Source organism: Ranitomeya variabilis, chromosome 4, assembly GCF_051348905.1.
Source record: "Ranitomeya variabilis isolate aRanVar5 chromosome 4, aRanVar5.hap1, whole genome shotgun sequence".
NCBI lineage: Eukaryota > Metazoa > Chordata > Amphibia > Anura > Dendrobatidae > Ranitomeya > Ranitomeya variabilis.
Genome location: NC_135235.1, coordinates 550,751,796 through 550,779,730, shown reverse-complemented (window position 1 = coordinate 550,779,730; position 27,935 = coordinate 550,751,796). Strand labels below are relative to the sequence as shown.

The following is a 27,935-nucleotide window of genomic DNA, read 5'->3' as shown; positions in this document are numbered from 1 at the left end:
ACGGGATAGTCCCCACAACTGTTGTGTCTGTTTCTCGTGTTCCCTCACAACTCGATTAGATGATCTTCTGCTAATCTTCTGTCCCTCCCAGGTGTTATGGTTGGGACGCACCCGTATGACGGGTAGGCTCGGAGCTCTTCCGGGACCCTAGAGTCGCCCCTCTCCACAGGTTGCCCCCTATGTCTGCGTAGGTGATTTAGGTGAGACAGCCCGCCTGTGACTGACTGTCCTGCCGTTGGTTTGAAGTATTGCCTGAAGCTATATATATAGAAATACTTCCTCGGCGTTCCGGCCGCCGGTTGTGCGCCTCAGTAGGATGTTGCCTCGGTCTTACAGCACGACTCCTACTGGTATTCTCCTTCTTGCTTTGATCTCGTTTCTCACTCAGCACAATATTTCTCGCTTCTGATCCTTTCTTAGGGCACCGCCGCTATGCTGAGCAGGCACGGTCCCGTGACGTTCTCTCTCATTGCCAGGCCTCTGTCAGGGTCCCAAACCTGACAGGGACCCTACCGAATCTTCCCCCACAACACCCTCTGCCACAAGGTGTTGCCTGGTTCCAACCCAGTCAGCTTTCTGTCTAACTTCCTGCCTGACCCCCAGTTTACCCACACGGTGAGGAGTGGCCTAATAAATAGCACCCTTAGCTCCCCCTGGAGGCCCGACTGTGAAATGTATTGGTGTCTGTGATACCTGGTCAGATGAACTCCTTCAGTGCCATCAGACGTACCATAGCCCCCCTTAGCGGCGGAGCCACAGTACTGCAACGACCAGGACTCTGGGGCGCTGCACAAACAGTATTGGATGACAAATGAAGCAAATAATATCCATGAAACTGCAAGTAGTATATACTACACATGCAAAAAATCCCTGGTGATAGAGCAATGGTCCAAGATGATACAAAGGTAACAATTTAGTCAGTGTGATATCCCCATTATGGCCATACATTTTCTTTATTGTGCTAACTCCTGCTGACAGGTTCTCTCTAAACTGCTGGAGCTGCACAGTATTGCACAGCTATTACATACAACAGATCAACAGTGCTCATACAGGAATCGATACACTGGGCCACCAGCACAATACCACAAAGGATTAGGTACATGGGTACACTCAACTTCACGGAAAAGGAGACAAGGTGTGGGAGGAGAAAAAAGGGTCAATCCTGATAAAACGGTGGAAATTCTGCATTCAGCCACCACTTGGGTCAGCCGTGCTGCATGTATATTTGTACAGCTAAGGCTACGTTCACATTTGCGGTCAGCGCCGCAGCGTCGGGCGCCGCCGCATGCGTCATGCGCCCCTATACTTAACATGGGGGCGCATGGACATGCGTTGTGCTGCGTTTTGCGCCGCATGGCCGCAAGCGTTGGACGCAAGAAACGCTTCAAGTTGCATTTTTTTGCGTCCAACTTGCGGGCAAAAACGACGCATGCGGCGCAAAACGCAGCGTTTTAGCGTGCGTTTTGCCGCGGTTTTGTTTGTGTTGTGCGCTGCGGCGCCGACGCTGCGGCGCACAACGCAAATGTGAACGTAGCCTAACAAGGAGAGCTGTAAAAATCTGCATGTTGGGAGTTCCCCCTAGTGGCGACTGCAGGCAATTGATGTGTAAAGGGAAGTTATTCAGTGCTGAGCACTATTGCAGCTGATTGGCCTGACTGACTGTATGGAAGATACAACACTGAGGTTAACATCATTTAAAACCCTACGAATGGTGGAGTATGAGCCCTGATCCTCATAGCCCATTTATCTTAGATTTTACAAGGTGATGACCCCAAGCATCTTGGCTTCCTGAAAACCAACAAGTGGGATATTGGGGTATCTCCGTCATTTTAAGCTAGATTTTAATTAATTGACTTATCTGTGTGAAGACTCTGACTCACCAAAAAACTCTGTTCTAAATCCTTATGATTTACTTTAACAGATACTACCAGGAAAAATTTGAAGCCATTCCACCATTCCCCAAGAAAGAGAGGTCAAAGTCCCACATAATAGTAAATTTAGCCAGTGACGCACGCATCATGAGCATGACAGACAAACAACTAGTGCAGTACCTTAAGAAGATCAAGACAAATAAAGGTCATTACATGGAGAAATGCAGGTAGCATGATGTATAATTTTGGGTGTATACATGAACTACCTAATATTCTACTGTTTCATGTATAGGTTCATGTTCTAGTAGCCCCTATGATGTGATACCATGTGTTCCCCTGAGCTCAAGGAAAGAAACAAAACTCTCTGGACACCCACAACTCCACAGGCTGATGCAGAAAACCATCTATAAGAGACATAAAGAAATCTCAGACGTGGACATGCAGAAGGATGTAAGGGGTAGGAAGCTCCGTGGCATTCAGGTTTGTCACCTTAGGGCTTGATGCTGATTTTGGCAAAGCCAACCTTTGTTACATGGAAAGGATAAAACACATCAATCTATCAAGTTCCTCCTATTATTTCCATGCAATTCTTTTTGTAAAAAGCACAAAAAAGTTCTTGGTCCGTAGATGCAAATTTGTAATTATGTAAAGCAAAAACGTCCCTTCAGACTTCAGATTAAAATGAGAGTCGAGCAAAAAGATTTGCAGGACCCTGGTCCATCAGTCATGTTGGCAGTCCATGACAGTTGGACCAGAGCCCTGCAAACCTCCCCCTACCTGCTAACATTCCCAGCTCCTTCTCTGATTAGTAAGCCTAGCTCGATATCATCTTCTCAGTGAGTATGACGTTTCACCGGGCCTACTAATCAGAAGAGGCATCGGGGATGACGGCAGGTAGGAGGAGATTCGCAGGGCTTTTCTGGTCTGGCAGGCATGGATTACTGACAGTCAGTGGACCAGGGTTTTGCATATCTTTTTGATTAGCTTTAAATAAAACCCTTGATTTTCTTTACAGGAGCAGGACCACACTTGTCCATTGGTTTTGTCTATAGCTCAAGCCTAGTGACTAGTAATTGGGTGACTTTCTATATCAGACGTAGTCTATATGCAAGAGTAAACTGCTTCTGGGAAAAAAATAAAAGGCCTTTCATTATTTTTATTTATGAGACAATCACAGACAAACTTTTAAAACATTGGATAATACATAGAATATGAATGATTCATGTATTTTCATCTTTATCCCATTTTACGTGGACATCTGTATTCCAGGATGTAAACGTAAAACAAACCTCATTCCAATTGACCTGAGATTACCTACAAATAAGATACAAAAGCTGGACATGAATGACCATGACTGGTCCGATGCGGGGAGTCTCATCTGTACATGCGACTGGCATTGCAGCTCAACCCTACTCAGGTGAATGAGACTGAGCTGTAACACCAGACAGAGCCATGGGCATCATTCTGTCACAACAAATATACCAACTTTATTTTCACTGCTTCTCATATTTCAGCTCAGCTCGATCTAAATTCACTATCGTTTGCCATAACCGATAATGTTTCCTTGCTTGAGTATAGGTGGACCTGGGAAAAAAACCTTTCTTGGAAAGAGCTGTTCGGAGAAAGCAATCCACTACTCTCCATTTATGGGATAGGATTCAGGGAGAACAGATCGAACAGGAAACCAGAAACCCAGTATTTTACGACACGTTCTCTACCTACTCTTGGTCTTGGGATGCCCAGCGAGAGCTTTTAGCAAAGAAGAAACTGTATCAAAGGGAGACAAAGAAACAGTGGGAGACAGCCTCGGCACCTCTTGGCCCTGGCATACAGCAGAGCCACGTGGAAAAGAATGCTGAGCATAGTATATGGGAGAAGAGTGATGAGCAGCGCACAGACATCCTTAGTAAATCATCCCTGGACTTTCACCAGAATCCAAATGTGATTGAGAAACCTGAAAAAAAAGACTTTGTGCAAGAATGAACAACCACCGTCGTGTGTACCCACAGCTTAAGTTCAATAAACAGCATGTTCAGCAGCATAAACTTTGATTGAGTTTTTTCTGCAGTGGGATGCTAGAAAATTTTTTGGGAAAACAGTAATTATTACTGCAAGTTCATAAACCAATACGTGCAAAGTGCACGTTGGCTGTAGGTAGATGCACCGAGTCTTGTATGACTTCGTACTACAGGGCTGCAGTGACTCTGTGCCACCATGTTATTGTCTACTGTGTGCCGAACGTACAAAGCTATCGAATGGATAACAAAAAAAAACAACAACAGAAAACACTGCCTGAGACCAATCAAAAAAACATCCAAAAGAATGATGAACATACAGCTCTGGCAAAAATTAATAGGCCACTGCAAAATTTTCAGTTTGTCTCATTTTTCTTTTTATAGGTATAATTTATAGTAAAATATAAATTGTTATTTATTCTATAAACGTCTGACAACATATCTACGAATTTTCAAGCAATACATTTTGTATTTATTTTCTAAGAAAAATGGTCAAAATAAAAAAAAAACCCAGTGCTTTCAGACCTTAAGTAATGCAAAGAAAACAAGTTCATAATCATTTAGGAACAACAATACTAATGTTTTAACTCAGGAAGGGTTCAGAAATCAATATTTTGTGGAACAACCATGATTTTTAATCACAGCTTTCATGCGTCTTGGCATGCTTTCCACCAGTCTTTCACACTGCTTCTGGCACAAAAATGTAAGCAGTTCTTCTTTGTTTGATGGCTTGTGACTATCCATCATCCTCTTGATTACATTCCAGAAGTTTTCAATGGGGTTCAGGTCTGGAGATTGGGCTGCCCATGACAGAGTTTTGATGTGGTGGTCTCTTAATTTTTGCCAGAGCTGTATATAGAGGTCTATAAAAAAAAACTACATTGCTGTGCATGAGTTCTATCTTTTGTTACTTGTTTTACTCGCTTCAGGGTTCAGGAACTCTGGAGTGGTAAAAAGAAGTGTCATGTTCATTCTTCCAGCGACTTCTGATAAGAAACCATTTGCTCAGCTCTTTTAATAGAATGTATAGTAAAAAGCTGCCAGCAGTGAAGACTACAACAAAACCACCAGCAGATCTGCTTGAGGAAGAAGCCACCGGGTTTTTCCTGAAGCGACTTTATAAAATTCCGGCAGCACAATGTGCATATACCCCATGTATGGTTCCATAATAAATTGAAAGCATGCAGTGGAACATTAAGACCCCATGCACTTATATGTACACAAATGTATACAGCCATATACATAAGGGCTTAGGGGTAGTTACAGTTTCGTTAAAGTGTACCCATAGTAATAAAAAAAAAAATTTGATATGTCATAGAGTACACTGAGACTAATGTATTTTTGGTTCTGTCCACTTGGAGAAAATTTATAGTGAGAAAACCCTTCCAGTTCAGCCTATATTCCGTCAGAATAAATCCCCAGATTTACGTCCTTCTAAAGAACCTAATAACTGTAAGATACAATATTGTTACGCTCCAGGAAGACATCCAGGCCTCTCTTGAACCCCTCAACTGAGTTCGCCATCATCACCTCCTCAGGCAAGCAATTACGGATTCTCACTGCCCCAACAGGAAAGAATCCTCTTTAGGCTGGTTTCACACGTCAGTGGCTCCGGTACGTGAGGTGACAGTTTCCTCACGTACCGGAGCCACTGACACACGTAGACCCATAAAAATCAATGCATCTGTGCAGATGTCATTGATTTTTTGCGGACCGTGTCTCCGTGTGCCAAACCCGGAGACATGTCAGTGTTCGTGGGAGCGCACGTATTACACGGACCCTTCTCCATGTGCAGTCCGTGTGGCGTGCAGGAGACAGCGCTACAGTAAGCGCTGTCCCCCCCACATGGTGCTGAAGCTGCGATTCATATCTTCCCTGCAGCAGCGTTTGCTGCATAGAAGATATGAATAATAGTGTTTAAAAGAAAGATCTATCTGTCCGCCGCCCTCCCACCCCCTGTGCGCTGCTTCCTGGTCTGGCCGCCCCTTCTACTGTATGCGGTCACATGGGGCCGCAGATTAGAGTCATGAATATGTGGCTCCACCTCCCTTAGGGGTGGAGCCGCCTATTCATGACTGTAAATGAGCGGCCCCACGTGACCGCATACAGGAGAAGATGGGGCCAGACCAGGAAGCAGCGGCACACGGACACGGATAACTCCGGTACCGATTTTTTCCGGTACCGGAATTATCTGGACGTGTGGGACAGCCCTTAAACAGTAAAGAATACTCTTTTAGGCACACGTTCAGGATTTTTCACGTTTTTTTCCTGCTGTTTTCCACGGAAAAAAACGCTAAAAAAGCTTACATAAGCATCCCATCATTTTTAATGCATTCCGCAATTTTTGTGCACGATGCATTTTTGCAGCGAAAAAAAACGCATTGCGGTAAAAAAACACAGCATGTTCATTAATTTTGCGGATTTTTCACGTTTTTGCCGCTATATTATTGCATTGGGGAAGCTCCGGAAAAATGCGGTAAAAACAAGGAAAAAAACGCGAACTGATTTCTTGCAGAAAAAGTTCGGTTTTGTTCAGGAAAATTCTGCAGAGATTCCTGAACGTGTACACATAGCCTAAATGTTATCAAAGTGTTGATTTGAGGGAAAGGGAAGTTCAAAATGAATTACTAGACATATCCCACTAATGAGTGCAGCAATTTTGGGGAAAAATAAAACACTTTTTTTTTCAAAACCCATAGGCTGGCATAGGGAAAGACAGAACAAAAGCCTATCTTTAGTAAGTTAATATCCCATTTACACACAATTACCCTAAAGGATATGAACAGCTTCAAAGAAGTTTTATTTTATGCATGTATTTTTGGCTAAAAATAATTTTGAAATGGAATTCATTATAAATATTGGCTTCTACAGCCTTTGTGTATCATAGTACAAAACATACTGCAGAATTAGTTAATAGTCAAATCTGTCAGGTCTCCTTAGAGCAGAGCCTGCAATGTTAACCTTCTCTTCTCCTCAACCACTGTCTAAGCTGATGTATGACCAGTTACAAGTTGAACTTTGATGCTGTCATAAATAAGCTTAGAAGATGGTTCAGGAGAGGAGAGATAGAAGTTGTTGATCGTAGTGCCACATTAAGCTTTCTGATGAATTCACTGGTATCTTATTTTAGAGTCTGTTACTTGCAAAACTGAAAACTGGCCACAGTAGGAAGGGGTCAAAGATCCTGATTACTAACAAACTGAAAACTGTTCAATAGGTTCACATAGAAATCTCATGTCTAGTTTTACTCCTTTGTTCACTTAACAAGCATTTTTTATTTTGCAATTCCTCTTTTCAGTGACTAACTAGAGTTCTATGGGGCCAGTGCAGAATTTGGACCTGGGCCCCCACTAGCATATTGGGCAGATGTACGGGCCCATGTGATTATGTGTCCCATCCTGGCCCCTATCCTGTAATAAGGACCTTAGTTCTGGCCCTTGTTCTGTAATAATGGCCTCTTCCCTGGTCCTATCATGTAATAATGCCCATCATCCTAATCCCTTCCTGTAATAATGTCCATCATCCTACCCCCTTCCTGTAATAATGCCCCCTGTCTTGGGTCCCCACTCTATAATAATGTCCCATGTCCTGCACTTCCATTCTGTAATATTGTACCCCTTCCTGGGCACCCCATTCTGTAATAATGTCCCTGTCCAGTGCCCCCATTCTGTAATAATGTCTTCTGTCCTGGTGCTCTCCTCCAACGCAATTTAGGGGGAAAAAAATAAAGATTTTTCTCACCTGACTCTACTTCCACGGCGAGCAGTGTCCTCTTGCTGATCCATAGTTGGTGCAGGGAAACAGACAGCACATTACAGTGACATCATGTACAGCCAGCGATGGACCCACCAGAGTCAGCTCTCAGCCCCTGATTATACAGTGGCATCAATAGCTATTGCGGTGCAGGGAGCTGGTGGCTCTCTGCACCGCAATACCTTAGTCCGGGGACACACATTCATCTGAAGAAGACACTAGTGTCAGCAGGTTCCCTCACTCCACAAGCACAGTCGCTTTCTGTTATTACAGTGATGTGCTGCAATGTTAAAGCCAGGGGGCATCCTTATTCCACAGGCAGTGTGACTGTGAATGAACCAAGGTATTCAGCTTTTATTCTTCTTCCCTGTGCTCCGTTCTTTGTCATGATGGCATATTGGAGGCCGAAGAGGAGGAAGCAGAAGTATTTCTTATGTATAAACAGAAATATTGCTTCCTACTAATAAAGACAGAAAATAAAAACATAAATTTACATTCTAACACATTGAAAAAAAGAGAATAAGGGAAGTGTGCCTTAAGCATCATGTACACAGCAGACAAAAGTGCACAAAGGCTGAATGAAGCCACATTCGATGCCGTACATATAAAGGATCTCAAACAAAAAGGCAGCACACTGTAGCACCATAGCATTTAAATATGAAATATGAAAATTGAATTGCATTACTGCATTAGAAATATGAAAAATATAAAAATCTGAAAAATGAAATATGAAAAATTGAGAAAGTTTAGCGCATAAATTGGCCAATTCATGTGTACCTGGAAGCCATGATAAGGCATTTCTCGTTTCCAGGACCTAACAATGCCTTTCCTCACTAAGAAAAAAGTATTCATCTGTATGGGAACATAAATCCTCTGTTAGACTAAAATCTCTCTCTCTGTGGAGGGGTAGTGGTCCTGCTGTGATTAAAAACACCTGTGGCTAAAAATATTTAGAATTGAGAGTCCTCAGTGGTTGATACCTTTTAATGGCTAACTGAAAGGATGGTAACAAATTGCAAGCTTTCGAGACTACATACGTCTCTTCATCAGGCAAAAAGGCAGAGTGCTCATTCAGAAGGCTAATAAATACAAACTTCAAAAAACTGACCGTCACATCCAAATATATAAAGGAGGCATAGGCACTTGTATGCTGTGTATGTTTCTCAGTACAGCCCCATATTATAGAGATAGCTCTACAATACAGTGTCTGAAAGAGCATGGCATCATTCCTTTTTCTGACTACATTGTACAGAATGACCAAAAATTTCTGCATGGCTTTGGAAGAAATCAAAAGGAATATGGGAGTAGAACATCATAGAAGTCTATGGTTAGTGTAATATGGTTCTGTACAACACAGAAGTTGCCTGAAAAGTTCTTGAATGTATCTATGTGCAACAGTGGGGTTTGAATAAGGCTGAAGTCATACATTCATGAAACACGGTCGGAGTGCGGACTGTGATTGACTGCTGGTCTCCTGACCCCAACATAACAGTCTAATAAGCCGTGTTCAGGGCCGGCCTTTGCCCTGTGCGTCCTGTGCGGCCGCACAGGGCGCCAAGGCTCGTTAGCATACAAGGGGCGCATTTGAGCTCAGCAGATTAATGTCACATTACATCACAATGTAGACGCTTAATGGCCTGAGGGCGCCCGCACCTCTTGTGGCGCCCCCCGCCGCGCCATTTGAGCTATCTGTATCTGCTGCTCGCCTGCTCCTGCCCAGTGCCGCCCGCCCGGCGCCCGCCCTGTCGCTCGGCTCTCTGCGTGTGACGTAATGTCACACGCGCAAGCCGTTCTCCCCGCTGGGCAGGGACAGCACGCAGAGGAACTTTAGTTCCGCCTTCTGCTGTCCCCGGCGGGAGAGAACGGCTGCACAGCGTGTGACATGATTACGCCACACGTCCCCGCTCGTGCCCCGCCGCTCTCTTCCCGGCACTGAAGAGCAGAGCAGAGGTGGACCTGAGGAGCCAACTGTTACTCAGCCAAGCAAAGCGTGAGCAATAACCACCTCACATGGCCTCCACTATGCTGGCGGTCGCCCCGGGGGGGGGGGGGGGGGGGGGGGGTTGGGGTGCAGCTTGCTTTTTTGCAGTGTGCGTGTGTGGGGGGGGGGGGTTGGGGTGCAGCCTTATTTTTTGGTGTGTGTGGAGGGTGGGGTGGGGTTGGGGTGCAGCTTGCTTTATTTTTTGCAGTGTGTGTGTGGGGGGGGTGGGGTTGGGGTGCCGCTTGCTTTATTTTTTGCAGTGTGCGTGTGTGGGGGGGGTGGGGTTGGGGTGCAGCCTTATTTTTTGGTGTGTGTGGGGGGGGTTGGGGTGCAGCCTTATTTTTTGCAGTGTGTGTGTGTGGGGGGGGGCGGGGGGGGGTTGGGGTGCTGCTTTATTTTGCAAACGTATTATGTGTGGGGGGGGCGGGGGGTTGGGGTGCAGCTTTATTTTGGAAACGTATTATGTGTGTGGGGGGGGCGGGGTGGGGTTGGGGTGCAGCTTTATTTTGGAAACGTATTATGTGTTGCCGCAAGCAAGGGGCCCATCCGCAAGCATGGTCGCTGTGACTGGGTCCGGACACTGTGGCTGGGCACCATTGCTGTGACCCTTTTGCTGTGGGGCCCATTGTGTGGCTGGGCCCTGTTGCTGTGGCTGGGCACTGTGCTTGTGGTGGGGCCTAGCCACAGCAATGGGGCCCAGCAGCAAGCACGGGGCCCAACAGCAGCAATGGGGCCCAGCCACAAAAAAAGGGGACCAGCCGCAAGAAAAGGGCCCAGCGACAGCAATGGGGCCCAGCCACAAGCACGGTCACTGTGACTGGGTCCGGACACTGTGGCTGGGCACCATTGCTGTGACCCTTTTGCTGTGGGGCCCATTGTGTGGCTGGGCACTGTGCTTGTGGCAAAAATAAAAAAAAAGGACACACCATGGATGCGGGCGGGCGGCACTGGGCCCCCCCAAGCCACGGGCCTGGGTGCTTCCGCATCCGTCGCATCTATGGTGTGTACGCCACTGCATATGGCTCTAGGAACACAAAAGGGTGTTTAGCCTGATTTTCAGGCGTCCTATGGGTCTACCATGTAACATACTACCATGTCCAGGGCAGAAGGGGCTAAAATAGCCCTATGGTGCCTAACCTAACCATGGCAACCGGGGGGGCAATTGGGGGTTAGGTGCATTGCTCAGGAGCCACCCTACTCTCACTTCCTCCCGCTCCTCTCTGCTAAATGTATTCATCCATCCTTCTCCTTCTCCTTCTCCCCCTCCCACTCTTCCCAGACTTTGTGCAGTGTACAGTGGCTTACTTGTTTCTAGTTACTTATCACCTGCTCACCTCTGCCACCTTAGGTTTAAATGAGCAGATAGATGGTTATAGTAGCATGTGGACTGCACTAATAAGACTTTTGGTCCACACCTAACCTTTTCAGGGAAGAATAACATTTGTCAGGCAAGATGAGCCCTAAGAAAGCATCTGGTGCACAGAACAGAAAGCGAAAGGCCTTAGCAGAACAGGCAAATCAAAAGCAAGCAGGGTCTTTAAAAAGACTGTTCGAAAAATCTTCTGAACATGGTGGCACCAATGTACCGAGCACTGCTGAGGAATCAACATCAGATATTCCACAGCAAGAATGTGAAATAAGGAGTGGTATGGATACAATCCCATTGGAGCCAGGGGAACCATCAACGTCATTGAAAATTAGGATCAGCGAAGTTGACCAAGAGTCTACCATAGCAGACGTTTATGAGGTTGCAGTAGAACAAGATCAGTCTACCACACCAGCCCTCACATCAGAAGGGGATAACACATGCCAGCATGTGGAGGGCATTGATGAGGCTGAAAGCAGTGAAATTTCTGCAATCATTGACTCAGATCCTGCACTTTGGCCTACATTAAATTCTTCATCAATTGATCTAATCGTAGAAGCAGGCCCTGTGCAACTTAAAAATATAGAATTTAAGAGAGATGAGAGGAATCGACATTTTTCAGAGGACTTTTACTCTAGAATTTTGGACAATGGCGTGAAACGAGCAAGAAAGTGGTTGGTGTACTCCAAAAGTTTGAACAAAGTATTTTGCTTTTGTTGCAAACTGTTTGATAGAAGATCCCGTACGGCACTTGCATTGGATGGATCACAGGATTGGAACCATATGAGTCAGATGTTAAAGGCCCATGAAACTTCCATTAACCATTACTCAGCAGAAACAAAGTGGATAGAAGTTCAGCTTCGCATGAAAAACAAAAAAAACAATTGACCATCAGTTACAGAGCAGAATACAGAAAGAGCAGCAGCACTGGAGAAACGTACTGGAAAGACTCATGCGTATTACTCAGTTGTTGGCTGAACGGAACTTGGCATTTCGAGGATCTTCTGATCGTCTATACACCGCAAATAATGGAAATTTTCTTGCTATAGTACAGTTATTAGGAAATTATGACTTTGTAATGGCAGAACATCTGCGACGAGTCAAGTCAAAGGAGACATCTGACCACTACTGTAGTAAAACTATTCAAAATGAAATAATTAATTTGATGGCCAAAAAGGTTATTAGTGAAATTCTTGAAAGATGCAAAAAGGCAAAGTATTATTCCTTAATTCTTGATTGTACAACTGATCTAGCCCATCAAGAGCAGATGTCTTTTACCATCCGTTTTATTGATGTTAAACTTGGGTTATGCCAGATCAGGGAACATTTTCTTGGATATGTTGCTGTAACAGACACAACTGGTAGAGGATTATCAGATATTATTCTTAATTTCCTAATTAGCAAAGAGCTAGATATTGATGACTGTCGTGGCCAGGGCTATGACAATGGTGCCAATATGGCAGGCAAAAATAATGGTGTTCAAGCCAACATACTAAAAAAAAATCCAAGGGCGTTTTTTGTACCATGTGGATGCCACAGCCTCAATTTAGTGGTTGGAGATGCAGCAGAATCTAACATAGATTCTATAACCCTGTTTGGAATTATTCAGCGTGTATATACTATTTTTGCTGGGTCAGCCAAGAGATGGAAGGTTTTGACAGACCATGTATCAGGTCTTACTGTAAAACCTCTATGTACCACAAGATGGGAATGCCGGATAAACTGCCTCAAACCACTGATCCAAAATCTAGCAGGTATACAGGAGGCATTATTTGCCCTTTCTGAAGACAGCAGTACAGAGCCAAAAACAAAACATGATGCTCTAGAGTTGTCCCAACATATCCTTAATTTTAAATTCATGGTGTCCTTAATTGTGTGGTATGACATATTATTTCAAATCAATATTGTGAGCAAAGCTTTGCAAAACCAGACCGCCAACCTCATCACAGCAGCAGACATGATTGAAAAAACCCATGATTTTCTTAAGAAATTCAGGGAGAATGGTTTTGAAGGCTCTTTCCAAAGAGCAAAGAATATAGCAGAGGAAAATGGTGTGGACCCCATATTTAAGAGTACCTCACGTGTTAGAATTAAAAAACCCACTTTTAGCTATGAAGGACGGGATGAACCAATTGTGGATGCAAAGCAGAAATTTAAGGTTGAGTTCTTCAATGTGTTGGTGGATACTGCTTTAAATTCAATGGAGGAGCGTTTCCAGCAACTCAGTATTCATAATAAAAAATGGGGCTTTTTGTACGATATAAAGAGCCATGAATCACGGGAAGACTTGTTGGCACATAGTGTAGAACTGCAGAAGTCTCTGACTTATGGCAATAAGTCTGACATAAATGGTGCTGAACTTTCTGATGAACTCTGGCACATTCGGAATGTGCTCCCTGATGATGTTGAGACTCCGCTGCAGATACTTGGTTTCCTCACCAAAAATGAGTTTACAGAGCACTTTCCACAAACCTGGACTGCACTTCAGATTCTGTGCACCATCCCGATTTCTGTGGCCTCAGGAGAGCGCAGTTTTTCAAAACTTAAGCTCATTAAGACATATTTAAGGTCCACTATGACAGAGAGCAGGTTATCCTCACTTGCAGTCTTGTCAATTGAAAATGATGTGTTGGCATCTCTAGACTTAAATGAAACTATTGATGAGTTTGCCAAAGTAAAAGCACGGAAAGTTGCTTTTTAAATCAGTTTATGTAGCACGTTATTATGTTCTTGTTGTTGCTGGATTACAGTATAGTGCACTTTATTTTTATTTTTTTGTCTTGAAGGTTGAAAATTGTGCACATATTTAATGACAGTTTTTCTCATGTATGTTGCATATTTATTATATTATTTATATTTGATATTTTAAGATATTTTATTTAGTATTAAGGTGGATCAAAAGTCATAGAATGACTCTTGGTCCGCACGGCACCCGACCTGCTGCCACCCGTCCGGAACTCTTCTCCATGCTGGCCATCATCTCTGCACTCCAATTGGCTGTCAGCGTTGGGCTGACAGCCAATCAGAGTGCAGGGCGGTGTTTGGCCTTGCAGGCCGCCGCTCTGCACTCTGATTGGCTGTCAGCCCATATGGCTTTGGACCAAGCGTCATTTTTTCCTTTTGGTCCGCTTTAAAGCACTTTATAATTCCCGTTATTGCAATATTAGTGTTTCTTCAAGTGTTTTGCAGGGAAACACAAGTTTTCTAAGTAAACGTGTTGTTGTGAATATTAAAGAGTTATTGTTTTCTTTCAAAGTTTGGAGGGGGGGGGGGGGCGCCTTCCTGCAGTCTCGCACAGGGAGCCTTTTGGGCTAAGTCCGGCCCTGGCCGTGTTTCACACATGTCTGAATTTGACCTAAATCTCATTCACAGTCTACAGCGTAAATTAACTGATGCAGTGGATTTTCCTTTTTATTGCAGATATTTTTCAGTATATCCGCAACTGAAAACAGAGCACAATTTAATGCAGATTTTGCCACTGCGTAAACTCTGTAAATACCTTCCAAGCCCTAATGTTATTTCACATGTGGTATTTTTGCAGCAGTTTTTGTTCACGCAGCCTATTTTCTGCGCAACTTACAGTATGTAGCGTTTCACAGCACCAGCATAATCAATGAGATTTCTGAAATCTCATGCACATGCTGAGCTTTTTTTCCCTTTTGAGCTCTGCTGCACTTTTGCCAGGATACATCATGCCAATTCTTTCTGCCTTTTTGCAGTGGTTTTTCCACTTGAATGGGTAAAAAAAAATGCATGTAAAAATGTATGTATCGTACACAGGGGTGGATTAAGGGTAGCCAGGGCCCCGGGCTGTTCAGACACTGTGGGCCCCCCCCCGGTCATGTGACGGGGGTCATGATATACCTGAACCAGATTATTCCAGAAAAATGGCCGGGCCCTACTCTACTGTAACCTATTAAATATTTGTTAAAATATGCAATAAAATTTAGGTATATTTTGACCAATATCACATACAAGGAGCAAATACCACCGCACCATGACCAGACCACAAATTACAACCACAGTGATCGAATAATATCACATACAATGAACAAATACCACCGCACCATGTCCAGACCACATATTACCACCACATAGTGACTGAATACTACAATACTGATCAGTAATAAAAAAACAAAAAACAAAAAAAAACAATACTATCACCATAAGTGCCAGTATTCACAGGAGATCTGTACTTAGTATGCAGTGTCTGTGTAGAGGTAATACAGAGATCACTGGTGGTATTATACACAGGAGCGCTGTATATAATGTATAGGTAATACAGTGATCACTGGTGACATTGTACACAGGACCTCTGTATATAGTATACAGTGTATAGTGTCAGTGTATAGGTAACACTGACTCACCAGTGACGTCTCTAGGTGAAGTCCTTCATCTTTCATCCAGCACAGACCGCCATCATTTCTTCCAGCCAGGACTCGTCTCTGCAGGAAATAACAGTTATCTCAAGCTCCGCTTGCAGAACACATTACTTAATTTTTCACAACTTCTACATTACACCACATGAAGAAAAAAAGGCGATATAGTGTCACTCTGCACAGTAACAGGACGCCCCCCCCCCATTTAAAACAGTATACTCAAAAAATAAAATAAATACATCACTGCAGTAATAATATCCCTCAATTAGCCCCTATGGTAATAATATTCCCCATCCTGGCCCCATTTATCTCATTCCTGGCTCCAGCCATATGTTCTCCCATCCTGCCCTCATGAGTATCCATTCTACCCCATATGATCTCCCCATCCTGCCCCATCTGTCTCCATCGTATCCATCCTGCCCCATCTGTCTCCATCGTATCCATCCTGCCCCATGATCCAATCCTGCCCCATGTCTTTCATTCTGCCCCGTGTCTCCAATCATGCCCCGTATCTACATTCTGCCCATGCCTCCAGTCCTGCCCCCAGTGTGTCCAGCAATCTGCCCCAGTGTGTCCAGCATATTACCCCCAGTGTGTCCAGCATATTACCCCCAGTATGTCCAGCATATTGCCCCAGTGTCCAGCAATCTGCCCCAGTGTGTCCAGCATTGCCCCCAGACAGTGTGTCCAGCAATCATCTGCCCCAGTGTGTACAGCAATCATCTGCCCCAGTGTGTCCAGCAATCATCTGCCCCAGTGTGTCCAGCAATCATCTGCCCCAGTGTGTCCTCCAGCATTGCCCCCAGTGTGTCCAGCAATCTGCCCCACGGTCTCCAGCATTGCCCCAGTGTGTCCAGCTATCATCTGCCCCAGTGTGTCCTACGGCTCCAGCATATTGCCCCCAGTCAGACAGTGTCACGACTGTCCAGCATTCTGGCCCGCCCGGATTGCCGTTAGGTTAGCAAAAAACAAAACAAACTGAGTTCTCCTCACCTGACCAGCGCTCCAGGCGGCGAGCTCCCTCCAGCAGCGCGCACTCGCCAGCAACTGACAATGATGTCAGACGCCGGCGACCTGTGCGCTGCTGCGCCTGCGGCCGACTTCAGCTGCCAGCCTCCAATTGGCTGGCGGCTGTTGTTAACTATTAGGAAACCGCCGCAGCGCCGGTAGGGGCCCGGTGAGCAGATGAGACGGGGCCCGATGCGGGCCCCCTCTCTCTGCCCACCGGGCCCATAAATGATACGCCAGTCAGGGCACGGGCAGTAATGCCCTGATGGCGGCGGGCAATCTGTGCGGTAGCCCAGGGGCCCCCCCCCCCACACCACTGGGCCACCGCTCATATTGACCCTCTTATAAACCGCCCCTGAGATTCGTACACAGTGTTTTTTCTGTCCACCACTCACATTTTTACTGCAGAAAAAATGCAACATGTGGAACAATTAGAGAAAAAGTATAATAGAAACACGTCACCACTTCTGCATTTATCACCCACTCCTGGTTTTGGCTTACAGGTACTGATGTAAAATACTGACCAAATACTGATAGTGTGAACGTGGCCTCATATGCATTTTTTACTCAGATGAAATTCATTTGCTACGGATTGAAAAATCCACAAAACAAATGCAACATATGGATAAGATTGAAAAGATCTTAACTAATCTGATAGGACTGCATGCCTTTGAGGATTTTCTGTCCTTGTACATTTATATGCTTCTGAGTTCATGCAGAAATTGCTGACCGCATTGTTACACAGTCCTGAATGATCACATTTAATAAGCACGGTACATTGTTTGTTTTTTTTTGGGGGGGTGTAGCTATCACATTGCAGAAAATTGTTTGTGTAAAATTAACTTAAATGTGGTACTTCTCAATTTAGGAGTAGAGCATTAAAAACATATCACATTTTGAAGTAAAATAAAATTTATATATATTGTTATAGGGGAAGATGTAACTTTGGAATGAAAATAAATAATATAGCATTGATTTCATGCCTGCAGGATAGCATTAGAGGTTATAATGAGTGGTATCGCATTGCACCTTATCAAATCACAAGAGCGGATGCATCCATCTGACATGGCACTCCTCCTCACTGCTGCAAGTTTAGGTTCTGTTTATGGATAAGATCCCCACCCTCCATCGACAGGTGTGCCATAAATACCGAAGATACCACGTGGGAGCTGTCGCTATATGCCAGGAGAGAGGTGAGCGGTTCTATCATGTGAATATAACCAAAAGCAATTCATGAATGTTCCCATTAGCCCCCTTTCTAGTGCTCTTCCATTAGATTTATGACACTTAGGCTCTGTATGCACATAGTATTTTTGTTGAGTTGTAGGAACAGAAACTTAGCTAATTGGGTTAGTAAATTACTTTTTTTTTTTTTGTGGCTTTTAGCATGTTTGTCATTTACCTGTATTTTTTTTAGCACATTTTTGCCGCTGCTTGTTTTTTCCTCAATTTTTTTTTTTTGGGGGGGGGGTTTGTCAATTCCTAAATAAAACGACTTATTTTTGAAACTTTCCATGCTGCATTATCTAGCTTTGATAAAACTTTATTAATAAGGCTATGTTCCGCCTACATGTATTTCAACTCTAGAAATGTAATAAGAACGCGTATGCAAACAAAATTCATATTAGGCTATTATGGCATGCGTTGGCGATGCGCCCGATAATGGGGGTTAATGGCAGCGTTAACAGACTGTGTTACATCGCTTTATGCCGTGGTGTAACGCAGTCTGTCTAACAGACTGCCATAACGCAATGAGAACCCCGAAGGGGTCATTCATATGTCCATTTTTTTTTTTATTTTTTTTTTTTTTTTATCTATAAAAGTCAATAGAGCCGTTCACATGTCTGTGTTTCTTATTTATTTATTTTTTAAAGATCCATGCAAACTAGTGGAGGCATGTCTGACCTTGACCAGAGTGTCATATCAAAACTGCACATCTATGGTTCCGTTAAGAAAAAAATCCGACCATTGGGATCCTCCAATTTTTTTTTTATTTTTTTTTCTTCACATGAATATTCTAATCAACTGACTAACATTGATCATAGGGCGGCCCATTACTAAAAAGCAATCAGCTTCACAGTAGCCGTGACTATTATGATGTGTTTGCGTCTTGGCTGCAATTGGCGACCGCTATATTTGACCCTTCTATGCAGCAGGAATCACACATGCAGGAAAATCTTAACAAAAAAAAATAAAAAGCCCGGCTACTTATCCTCTAAAAAATGTGCAGATAAGCTGCCATATAGTTCAGGTTTTACACATATTCAGCATGTCCAGTTCTGATCCACAAGAACTGATGACTGAGACCAGCACTGAATGAAATGGAGAGGCTGTGTGGATCTGATAAGAAAAGGATCTGTGAACTCTATGGGTCAGCATGCTGTCCATATTAAAAATGGATGAGAAAAGTGTGAATGTAGCCTTTGATAACATAGAGCCTTTTCTTGGATTACATATGTACAAGGATAATGTCTAAGCAATTCATCTCTGTACATAGGAAGCCGCATGGCTTCAAATGGAGGTCCTGTAATTCAGTATTTAGGAGCCGTATGACCGTGTACAGACTGAGGGAAGAGTCAGACGGCCGTTTTTCTTGGGCGTGGATCACAACGCTCGCACAAGCCGGAGCAGCCGCATAGAAATACATGCTGTGACGCTCGGGTCAGGAGAGCGACTGTCTGCCTGCGTTGCGATCCTTGTCTGAGTTGTTATATAGCAGTCTGACTCTTCGCTAGAGGCACAGTTTTATTTGATGCTTGACCTCAAATAGGTTTAAAAAAAAAAAAAAAAAAAAAAAATATGCCTCTTTAGTTGTTGTGCAACTACAACCCTCAGCATGCCCTGACACTGAATCCTCACAAGTAACGCATGTCGATGTGTTAGAACGAGTTACCTGTATTTGAGGTGCTTGGTGTTGTTTTTATGCCATCCGGGCTTTGATGATCAGTGAAGCCTAATTAGAAAGGCATCAGCCTGAGAAAATAAATATACTCCCAATCCACTGAGCGCTCCGACAGGTGACTACACCTGCACAGAATAACAAACCCAGCCCCTGCTTTATGTACAGGCATGACCCTGGCCTGTGGGCATGATATCCTGCTGATATCACTTACTCCTACACATGATGGAGGCACAATGTGTGATTTGTGCTATGGATCTGAGGTAACCTGAGCAGCGCTGCTGTGGAAGTGTACTTTCTGGTAGCAACTAATCAAATGAGGAGTCATCTTGGACCACCAATAATTTCCAGAATATGACATCTCTATAGAAGGCACAGACCTGTAAAAAAAAAAAAAAAATGGTCTAAATTTCATCAGTATTTTGGATCAGATTTTCATCAGTTTGGTCCGTGTCAGTTTTTACAATGAGATTTAGGTCTCCTTCATATGTCCGTATAAAGTACATGAGAAAATACCAGTACCTGTGTCATTAGTTTTTGTTTTTTTCCATCACTGGTTGAATTTTTTTTCTGGTATGGATAAAAGAAATATATTACAAAGCTTCTTCTATACTTTGTGATGTTAAACAAGTACAGCACATGGACTGTACAAAGTGCCATCCATGTGCTGTAGGTACTTTTCACTGACCCACTAACTTGAATTGGCCCTTGTCCTCCATGCTGCCGGAAATAAAATGGACATGGTTTGCATAGACATACAGATGTGATGCGAGCAATCCTATATAATAATCGCCAGTTGGGACTTCCATCCGCTGTCCCCGAATCCCATAAGGCATCGCGGCAGTGTCACTTGCGCAGGCACAGTTTGTGGTTGTGAGGTCACGAACTGCGCAAGTGCATGAGTGTGTGCAGCGGCATGGCCTGTGTCGCTGCACACGGGAGGGGGAGGGGAGCTGCTCCAAGTCGTCCTCCCTCCTTATTGTGCGCATTTGACCTGGGGACTGTCTGGACTGTGAGGCATGATCTGGCAGGAGACACGGCAGGGCCCGCCGCTGTGCTGCCTCCATTGTGTTATACCCCCAGATGTGATGTAGGGGAGGGGCTAATGTTACATGCCCGATGCAGCTGCTGATCTCCACTGCTTTACACCTGCATGGAGCATGTGCCAAGTGGTGGACAAAAGTCAGGGCACGCACCGACCCCTGTAACAAGTCACAGCCAGAAACGCAGGCAGCGGCTCTTCCATATAAGAGCCAAGAAACCAGTCACTGATCCGATACATAATCTGTAATAAGGCGCCACATGTGGAGTAGAGGTGTATGTAATATATACTGTGTGCACAGGGTGATCTACAGCAAGTGTGGGAGTAACCCCGAGCTGGCCGGTCCACCCTGATAATATCCAGTCACTGATCTCTGTACATCTCTATGTATAATCACCAGTTGGGACTTCCGGCCGCTATCCCTGAATTCCATAAGGCACCGCGGCAGTGTCACTTGCGCAGGCGCAGTTTGTGGCAGAAGTGACATACACGTCTCCGCTATTCCCATGCAGGCACAGTAACAGCCGCGTCGTTACTACACATGCGCAGGAATAACGGTGACGTGTATGTCACTTGCGCAGGTGCAGTTTGTGGTCGCAAGGCCACGAACTGCGCCTGCGCCAAAATGCAGAGGGATGATATAGAACAGATTTGTTGGAAAGCGCAAACGGTGTGAGGCATGTCCGCCGCTTCTGTCAGCATCACTAAGCATACACCTACATTAATTTCACCGCACTCCCGATGCGACAGCATCGGGCCTATTTCTAGTTGATTATAAAAGTGTGTACATGAAAAATGCCACACGTACTGGAAATGCAGATGTGTGATGGAGGCTTTGTGGCGCCTGTTGAGATTTACTTTTCTTTTTACTTTTCATTTTCATTAGATTTTCTTCAATGTGCTACCCGTGTATCCGTTATCTATTTACTTATGGTGCATAATAGAAATCTAATCCTCTGAGTGGCATCTGATGTTTACTGGACGTGTGGGATCTGACCTTTTTTATTTTTACCTTGAGTAAAAAAAAAAAAAAAAAATTCAAAACCTTGACTTGAATTGCAAGGTATGTAGCTTCTTCTTGGTGGACAAACTCCTTAAAAATGGACATGGCACTTCTTTTAAACACTTGGCATCTTTGAAAGACTGAAGTGTTTAAAAAAAACCAAAAACATTCAAACGGCTGAACCGATCAAGTCATTTTCTCATCTAATATATAATTGCCTAGAATACTACTTCCTGCAATTTGTGCCAACTTCCGTGGCTTTGTCCGGAGCTAATGTCCGGAGATAAGTGACGTCACCAGTGTCCTACACCCAGGCAGAGCACAGTGGCCCCAGGCAGCATATGGGGCCCAAGGCAGAGCACAGGGGCCCCAGGCAGCATATGGGGCCCCAGGCAGAGCACAGTGGCCCCAGGCAGCATATGGGGCCCCAGGCAGAGCACAGTGGTCCCAGGCAGAGCACAGGGGCCCCAGGCAGCATATGGGGCCCCAGGCAGAGCACAGTGGCCCCAGGCAGAACATGGGGCCCCAGGCAGCATATGGGGCCCCAGGCAGAGCACAGGGGCCCCAGGCAGCATATGGGGCCCCAGGCAGAGCACAGGGGCCCCAGGCAGCATATGGGGCCCCAGGCAGAGCACAGGGGCCCCAGGCAGCATATGGGGCCCCAGGCAGAGCACAGTGGTCCCAGGCAGAGCACAGTGGCCCCAGGCAGAACATGGGGCCCCAGGCAGAGCACAGGGGCCCCAGGCAGCATATGGGGCCCCAGGCAGAGCACAGTGGCCCCAGGCAGCATATGGGGCCCCAGGCAGAGCACAGTGGCCCCAGGCAGCATATGGGGCCCCAGGCAGAGCACAGTGGCCCCAGGCAGCATATGGGGCCCCAGGCAGAGCACAGTGGCCCCAGGCAGCATATGGGGCCCCAGGCAGAGCACAGTGGTCCCAGGCAGAGCACAGGGGCCCCAGGCAGCCTATGGGGCCCCAGGCAGAGCACAGGGGCCCCAGGCAGAGCACAGGGGCCCCAGGCAGAGCACAGGGGCCCCAGGCAGAGCACAGGGGCCCCAGGCAGAGCACAGTGGCCCCAGGCAGAGCACAGGGGCCCCAGGCAGAGCACAGGGGCCCCAGGCAGAGCACAGGGGCCCCAGGCAGAGCACAGTGGCCCCAGGCAGAACATGGGGCCCCAGGCAGAGCACAGTGGCCCCAGGCAGAACATGGGGCCCCAGGCAGAGCACAGTGGCCCCAGGCAGAACATGGGGCCCCAGGCAGAGCACAGTGGCCCCAGGCAGAGCACACACCAAATCGGAGGCCGAGGGGCCCCGCCCACCAAATCGGAGGCCGAGGGGCCCCGCCCACCAAATCGGAGGCCGAGGGGCCCCGCCCACCAAATCGGAGGCCGAGGGGCCCCGCCCACCAAATCGGAGGCCGAGGGGCCCCGCCCACCAAATCGGAGGCCGAGGGGCCCCGCCCACCAAATCGGAGAGCCGAGGGGCCCCGCCCACCAAATCGGAGGCCGAGGGGCCCCGCCCACCAAAAGTAAGTGCGGCCCCAAAAGTAAGCGCGCCCCCGGGTGCAAAAGTAAGTGCGGCCCCAAAAGTAAGCGCGCCCCCGGGTGCAAAAGTAAGCGCGCCTCCGGGTGCAAAAGTAAGCGCGCCCCCGGCCCCGGGTGCAAAAGTAAGCGCGCCCCCCAGTCCCGTGTGTGAAAAGTGCTGCTGTAAAGCTGGTAGCGCTGTTCAAGCACCATGTATTTCCTTCAGGAAATGCCCATCTAATATATAATTGCCTAGAATACTACTTCCTGCAATTTGTGCCAAGAAAGAACATACCAATATACATAGTTATTGATACATATTATTTATTATTTACATTATTGTTCTTAAGCAAAGAACCGTTGTTGTGGCATTTGCCACAACACGCAAAGTTGTTGTCTGATGTCTTTCATCACTCCCCTCATAAGCATGTTCATGGATCCTGTGTAACTGTACCTTAAATAACAAGAATTGTCAAGAGCTGGTGAGTGCAGCCATTTTTTCTTTCTTACTATTATTTATTAATTGTATTATTCTTACATTTGAATAAATAAAGTATATATGGATTCTAGACTCCCGATTCTTTAGAATCGGGCTGCCATCTAGTACAAATGAATAAGACCATTGTTGTGATCGTTTTGTTAGCGATGTCTTTTTAGATCCGTTCCACAAAAATTCAAGGTTTTACCTGTTTTTCTACAATTATTGATAACTTTTTGAAAGTTGGGCATGGCTTAGTGGTATAATATTGGGTGCCTGTTTTTCAGCTAATATATTTATTACTTTTGTAAGAAATGTGACTTTTTGATGCCGACAAGTCTGAGGTTTTTTGTCACATTGATGCACGAAAGTTAAAGAAGAATTTAACGCCAGCTAGTTTGATTTCATTTATGGATGTTCAAAAAACCTTATTGGTATTTCCAAAAGATGATGGAAAAACTGTAATGGAACCACTGTGTGTGGATGCACCCAGATAGGGTGTGGACATGACTGACTGATTTGTTTAAAAGTCTAGAATAAACCCGGCACTCAAATGTCGTGAAAAGAAGAAACTTCAATTTATTTTGCGTCCAGACATAGAACCAATTGTTGAACGTTTTCGGTCCAAGATGGACCTTCCTCAGAACAGTTCAATGTAATCTGGAGTATTAAAGCGAAACGTATGGCCAGATGAGGGAATCCCTCCAAAATTTAAGCTGTCCGCAATAATAAGTGCAGTATAAGGACCCGGGGCTGCTGGTGTGCTTTGCCGCTAGGAGATGGTCAGCACGTTGTGGAGCTCCAGCGCTGGTGGCATTCTATGTCGCCTGGACAGCGACATATATTATGTTTGTATGAAAAATTTCACAGTTTGACATTAAATGAGTCACAGGAGAATTTACAAAAACATACAAATCACTAGACAGTTGCTACATGGTGCCAAAAGATGTCCTTGTACAAAATCTGTCCCTCTGTGCCCCAGTATAGTTGAGATATTCATGCACATGCCTGGATCACGTCCTGAACGCTACAAGTAATAATAAATTAACAACTATTAGCTTAAACCTGTGTAACTAATGCTCAGATGTTTGTGTCTCTGGGTAAGCCTAATATTCCATGCATGACCTTTCACACAAGGTCTTTACATCTACTCACAGTGCAAGTGATATAAGGCACCACAATTAAATTCTGTACAATGGAATTAAAAATGGATACTTTGTTGATGTGACTTCTACCTGCAGATCATGACTCTGTACAGTGTTTTCTAAACGCAATAACTGCGTAATGTGAACAGTGTCTTGCTGTTTTATACAAGTGTTGCCATGTGAAGTGTAAACTGTCCTACAAGGTTTTTGTTTGTTTGTTTTTTGGTTTATATTGTGTAGTAAGTGATACAATGTGAATTGCCTTGTATTATGGTAATGTATAGTGCAGGATGAGACCTAGTGTGATATGCTTAGTGCCTACTGTTAGAAGATGGTGACTGTAGTTAAATAGTGATGTTAGAATGTAGCTGAAAGGTTGTCTGCCCAGCAACAGACTACAGGACAGTTGATTTTTGGGACTAGACTATAATGGGAGGGTCCTTGTAAAGAAGATTACGCCCTGATAATAGATCATATAGAGATGAATTTGTTGGTGACAAAGTGAAGTACAAGGTGCAATGGGCTGAAGCAATGACTAGTACATATTCTGGGCGATATGGGTCATTACAAGACTGCCTATTAGTGATGAGCGAGTGTACTCGTTGCTCGGGTTTTCCCAAGCACGCTCGGGTGACCTCCGAGTATTTTTTAGTGTTCAGAGATTTCGTTTTCAGCACCGCAGCTGAATGATTTACATCTGTTAGCCAGCATAAGTACATGTGGGGGTTGCTAGGTAATCCCCACATGTAATCAAGCTGGCTAATAGCTGTAAATCATGCTGCTGAGGCAATTAAATCTTAATCTCTGAGCAGTCATGAATACTTGGAGACCACCCGAGTGTGCTCGGGAAAACCGGAGCAACGAGTACACTCACTCATCACTACTGCCTATGTTTCTGCAATGTCTGGAGTCTATGACTTCATAGAGGTACTATGGAGAGTACCTTAACCACGTCTGTACAGCAGAAGATGGATGAGGGAAAGGTAATGGATCTTGGATATACTGTTTGAATGGGAATCCCTGGGGCTGACAGGATCAGTGGATGTAGGGATAGTTCATGAAGAACAGAAAGTAAAGGAAATGTACTGTATTACTGAAACCAGAAACTTGGGGTTCTGTGCCCAATACTGCGTAATACAATCTACAGTACTTGAATTGTCCTGTTAATTTATGCATTGAAACGAGCTGGGTGTCCCCTGAGTTTTGTGCGGTTGTTCCTGAATGTTGAGAATTGAAGACAGTGGAGGCCTGCACCCTACACGAGATGGCACACTGGGACACTATTTTCCTGTGAAGTACCAGGGCGTTATGGAGCAGCAGCTTGACCGTGGCTACCGCCCTCTGGAACAACTGCACTTTAGGTTTTTTGCCAGCCTTATTCAGATGAATAAAACATTAACAAAAATTTCTTCAGAAAGTCTGTCGCATGAGATTATATCCATAAAGGGTTTCCCACAAGTGAGATCTCCAACTTATTCAAAATAAATGTCTGATTGTTGGGAGGACCAACCAAGCACAGGGCTACTTTTGTTAGCTCCTTCAGCTGGGTTTACATAGCTTTTGCCATTGTGATTAGTGGCTCCATCGGGGCTTACATCCCAACCACCGCAAAACAGGATTTGGGCAGATGTGCTGACAGTACTATTGACACTGATGATGCACAGAGCCACTGTCGCCAATAAGCAATCTACATGACAAAAATACAGTAATACCAAAAACTCATTGAAACCCCATGACGGGGGTGAGAGGAGCAGTCTCTGCAAAATCTTTGTTAAAGTAATCTGGAGATCATCATTTGCCTCCTATATGTATATTGTCATTGTTATCACAGCCATAGCAATGCCACCAGAAAGTAAGTACACCCCCACCTCTGTACAATGACCAAGGAAATAATATGAACATACACTGAGGGATTACTGTAAATGTTTTTGGCGTATGGTGGCAGGAGAGACGTTGTCCCTCCTGCCAGAGGTTCTCTTTGATAAGGTATTTTAAAGGCCTTTGGGCAGACTGGTATTTGGTTCTTTTAATGACTACAGTGAAAAAAGGGGATGTAGCTGTTATCACTGTGACAATAGCTACTGTGGTATTTCCTTGTTTGCTTCCCTACCTCATAAAAGTCACTGCCACCAAATATGTAGTAATGCACCAGCCTTAAGTCATTGCGAGAAGTTGGGGGCTTCCGGCTCTTGGTTTACTTAAGTCCACCCTCTAAAACTACAGTCACATAATCAGCATGGTGACTCAGTGGCTAGCACTGTTACTTTACAGTTCTGGTTTCAAATCCCACCAAGGACAACATCTGCAAGGAGTTTGTGTGTTCTCCCCATGCTTGTGTCTGTTTCCTACAGGTTCTCTGATTTCCTCCCACACTCCAAAGGCATCCTGGTAGAGAATTCAGCTTGTGAGCCCCATTGGGGACATTGAAGTGTCAAATGGAGCGGAATAAATGGTGATATATAAGTGAGGGAAATAACTGTATTTTTGGTCCGAGTGCTGTTTGTGAAAAATCTGACATCACACACAGGACTATGACCAATGTTATTCCATAAGGCTGTGCAGATGAAAAATTGTACAAAGTTCATCCAGAAAACTAACAATTTTCCTTGATATTGTCATCCGTGAGTCTGTTTTTGTTATTTTCCAAAATCTATGCAAAAAACTGCAACATTTGAATAGATGTAAAGGAGGCCAAAATAACAAGGCATGAGTTTCATGCAAGTAATGTGCAGATCACACGATAGCTTGTTTTTAGAGCTACCATACATAGAAAATGTTTTGGTTTTATTTCCCCTCTGGCTGGCCTCCACAGAAGCATGGAGACCTATCCAGCATTTTTTCGAGTGTTGGATCAAAGTCGCCAATGCAAGTCTTTGGATCCATCAAAAAAAAGATCCAACAGCACTCAGATGCCATCTGTGTGCTGTCCATTTTTCATGGACTGTTTGATAGATGTTTTGAGAAACCTCCATCGTGTTTGCTTTTTTTCTTCTATCCTAAAACATTGATGAAACAGTGACCAACCGCTGAAGGTAAAAATTGACACTGTCCAAACTCTGATCAAAAACACTGAGGAAAATTGACCCTTTTATTGCGTACAAGAAAAGTCACTGAGTCCTAAGGCTGTGTTCATAGTTTAGTTTTTAGGTGTGAAAAGCTAAAATTCTCTTGGCAAACCCTACCTAATTCACCTCTGAGAAATCTACGTTGCTGCTCATGAGTCTTTTCAGCGTGTGTGTGTGTGTGTGTGTGTGTGGGGGGGGATGTGCAGTGACAGTTCTTTTGAAACCACTCTTGATAGAATCTTCTCTAAGTTAGCACTGTCCAATTTAAAAGGCTGCAAAGAAAGTTATTCTGGAAAGGAAATTTTCCTCCAAAAAAAGGAGCATTTTCTGAATCTGTTACATTAAACGATCACTTTCAGGTATGGAAAACACTTTTTAAATCATGTGAATAAGGGCTCGCTCACATTAG

General features: G+C 44.8%; 2 protein-coding genes across 7 annotated transcripts in view; both read left to right on the top strand.

Moving 5' to 3' along the window:
• The window catches only part of EFCAB3 (EF-hand calcium binding domain 3), a 97,949-nt gene extending 80,455 nt beyond the window's left edge, over nucleotides 1-17,494 (top strand). For 4 of the 6 annotated variants that reach the window (XM_077252655.1, XM_077252651.1, XM_077252653.1 and 1 more), the window contains 3 exons: nucleotides 1,922-2,076; nucleotides 2,164-2,351; nucleotides 3,450-3,906. In XM_077252655.1, coding sequence (XP_077108770.1) covers nucleotides 1,922-2,076; nucleotides 2,164-2,351; nucleotides 3,450-3,854 — 748 coding nt within the window. In that variant the 3' untranslated portion in view covers nucleotides 3,855-3,906. Of the gene's footprint in view, nucleotides 1-1,921; nucleotides 2,077-2,163; nucleotides 2,352-3,449; nucleotides 3,907-17,362 lie in introns of those variants that run through there. The other 2 variants (XM_077252657.1, XM_077252654.1) reach the window with 2 other exon arrangements.
• LOC143765708 (myosin light chain kinase, smooth muscle-like) overlaps nucleotides 17,432-27,935 on the top strand; it is a 97,298-nt gene continuing 86,794 nt past the window's right edge. The window contains exon 1 of the mRNA XM_077252650.1: nucleotides 17,432-17,566. Coding sequence (XP_077108765.1) covers nucleotides 17,479-17,566 — 88 coding nt within the window. The 5' untranslated portion in view covers nucleotides 17,432-17,478. The remainder of the gene's footprint in view (nucleotides 17,567-27,935) is intronic.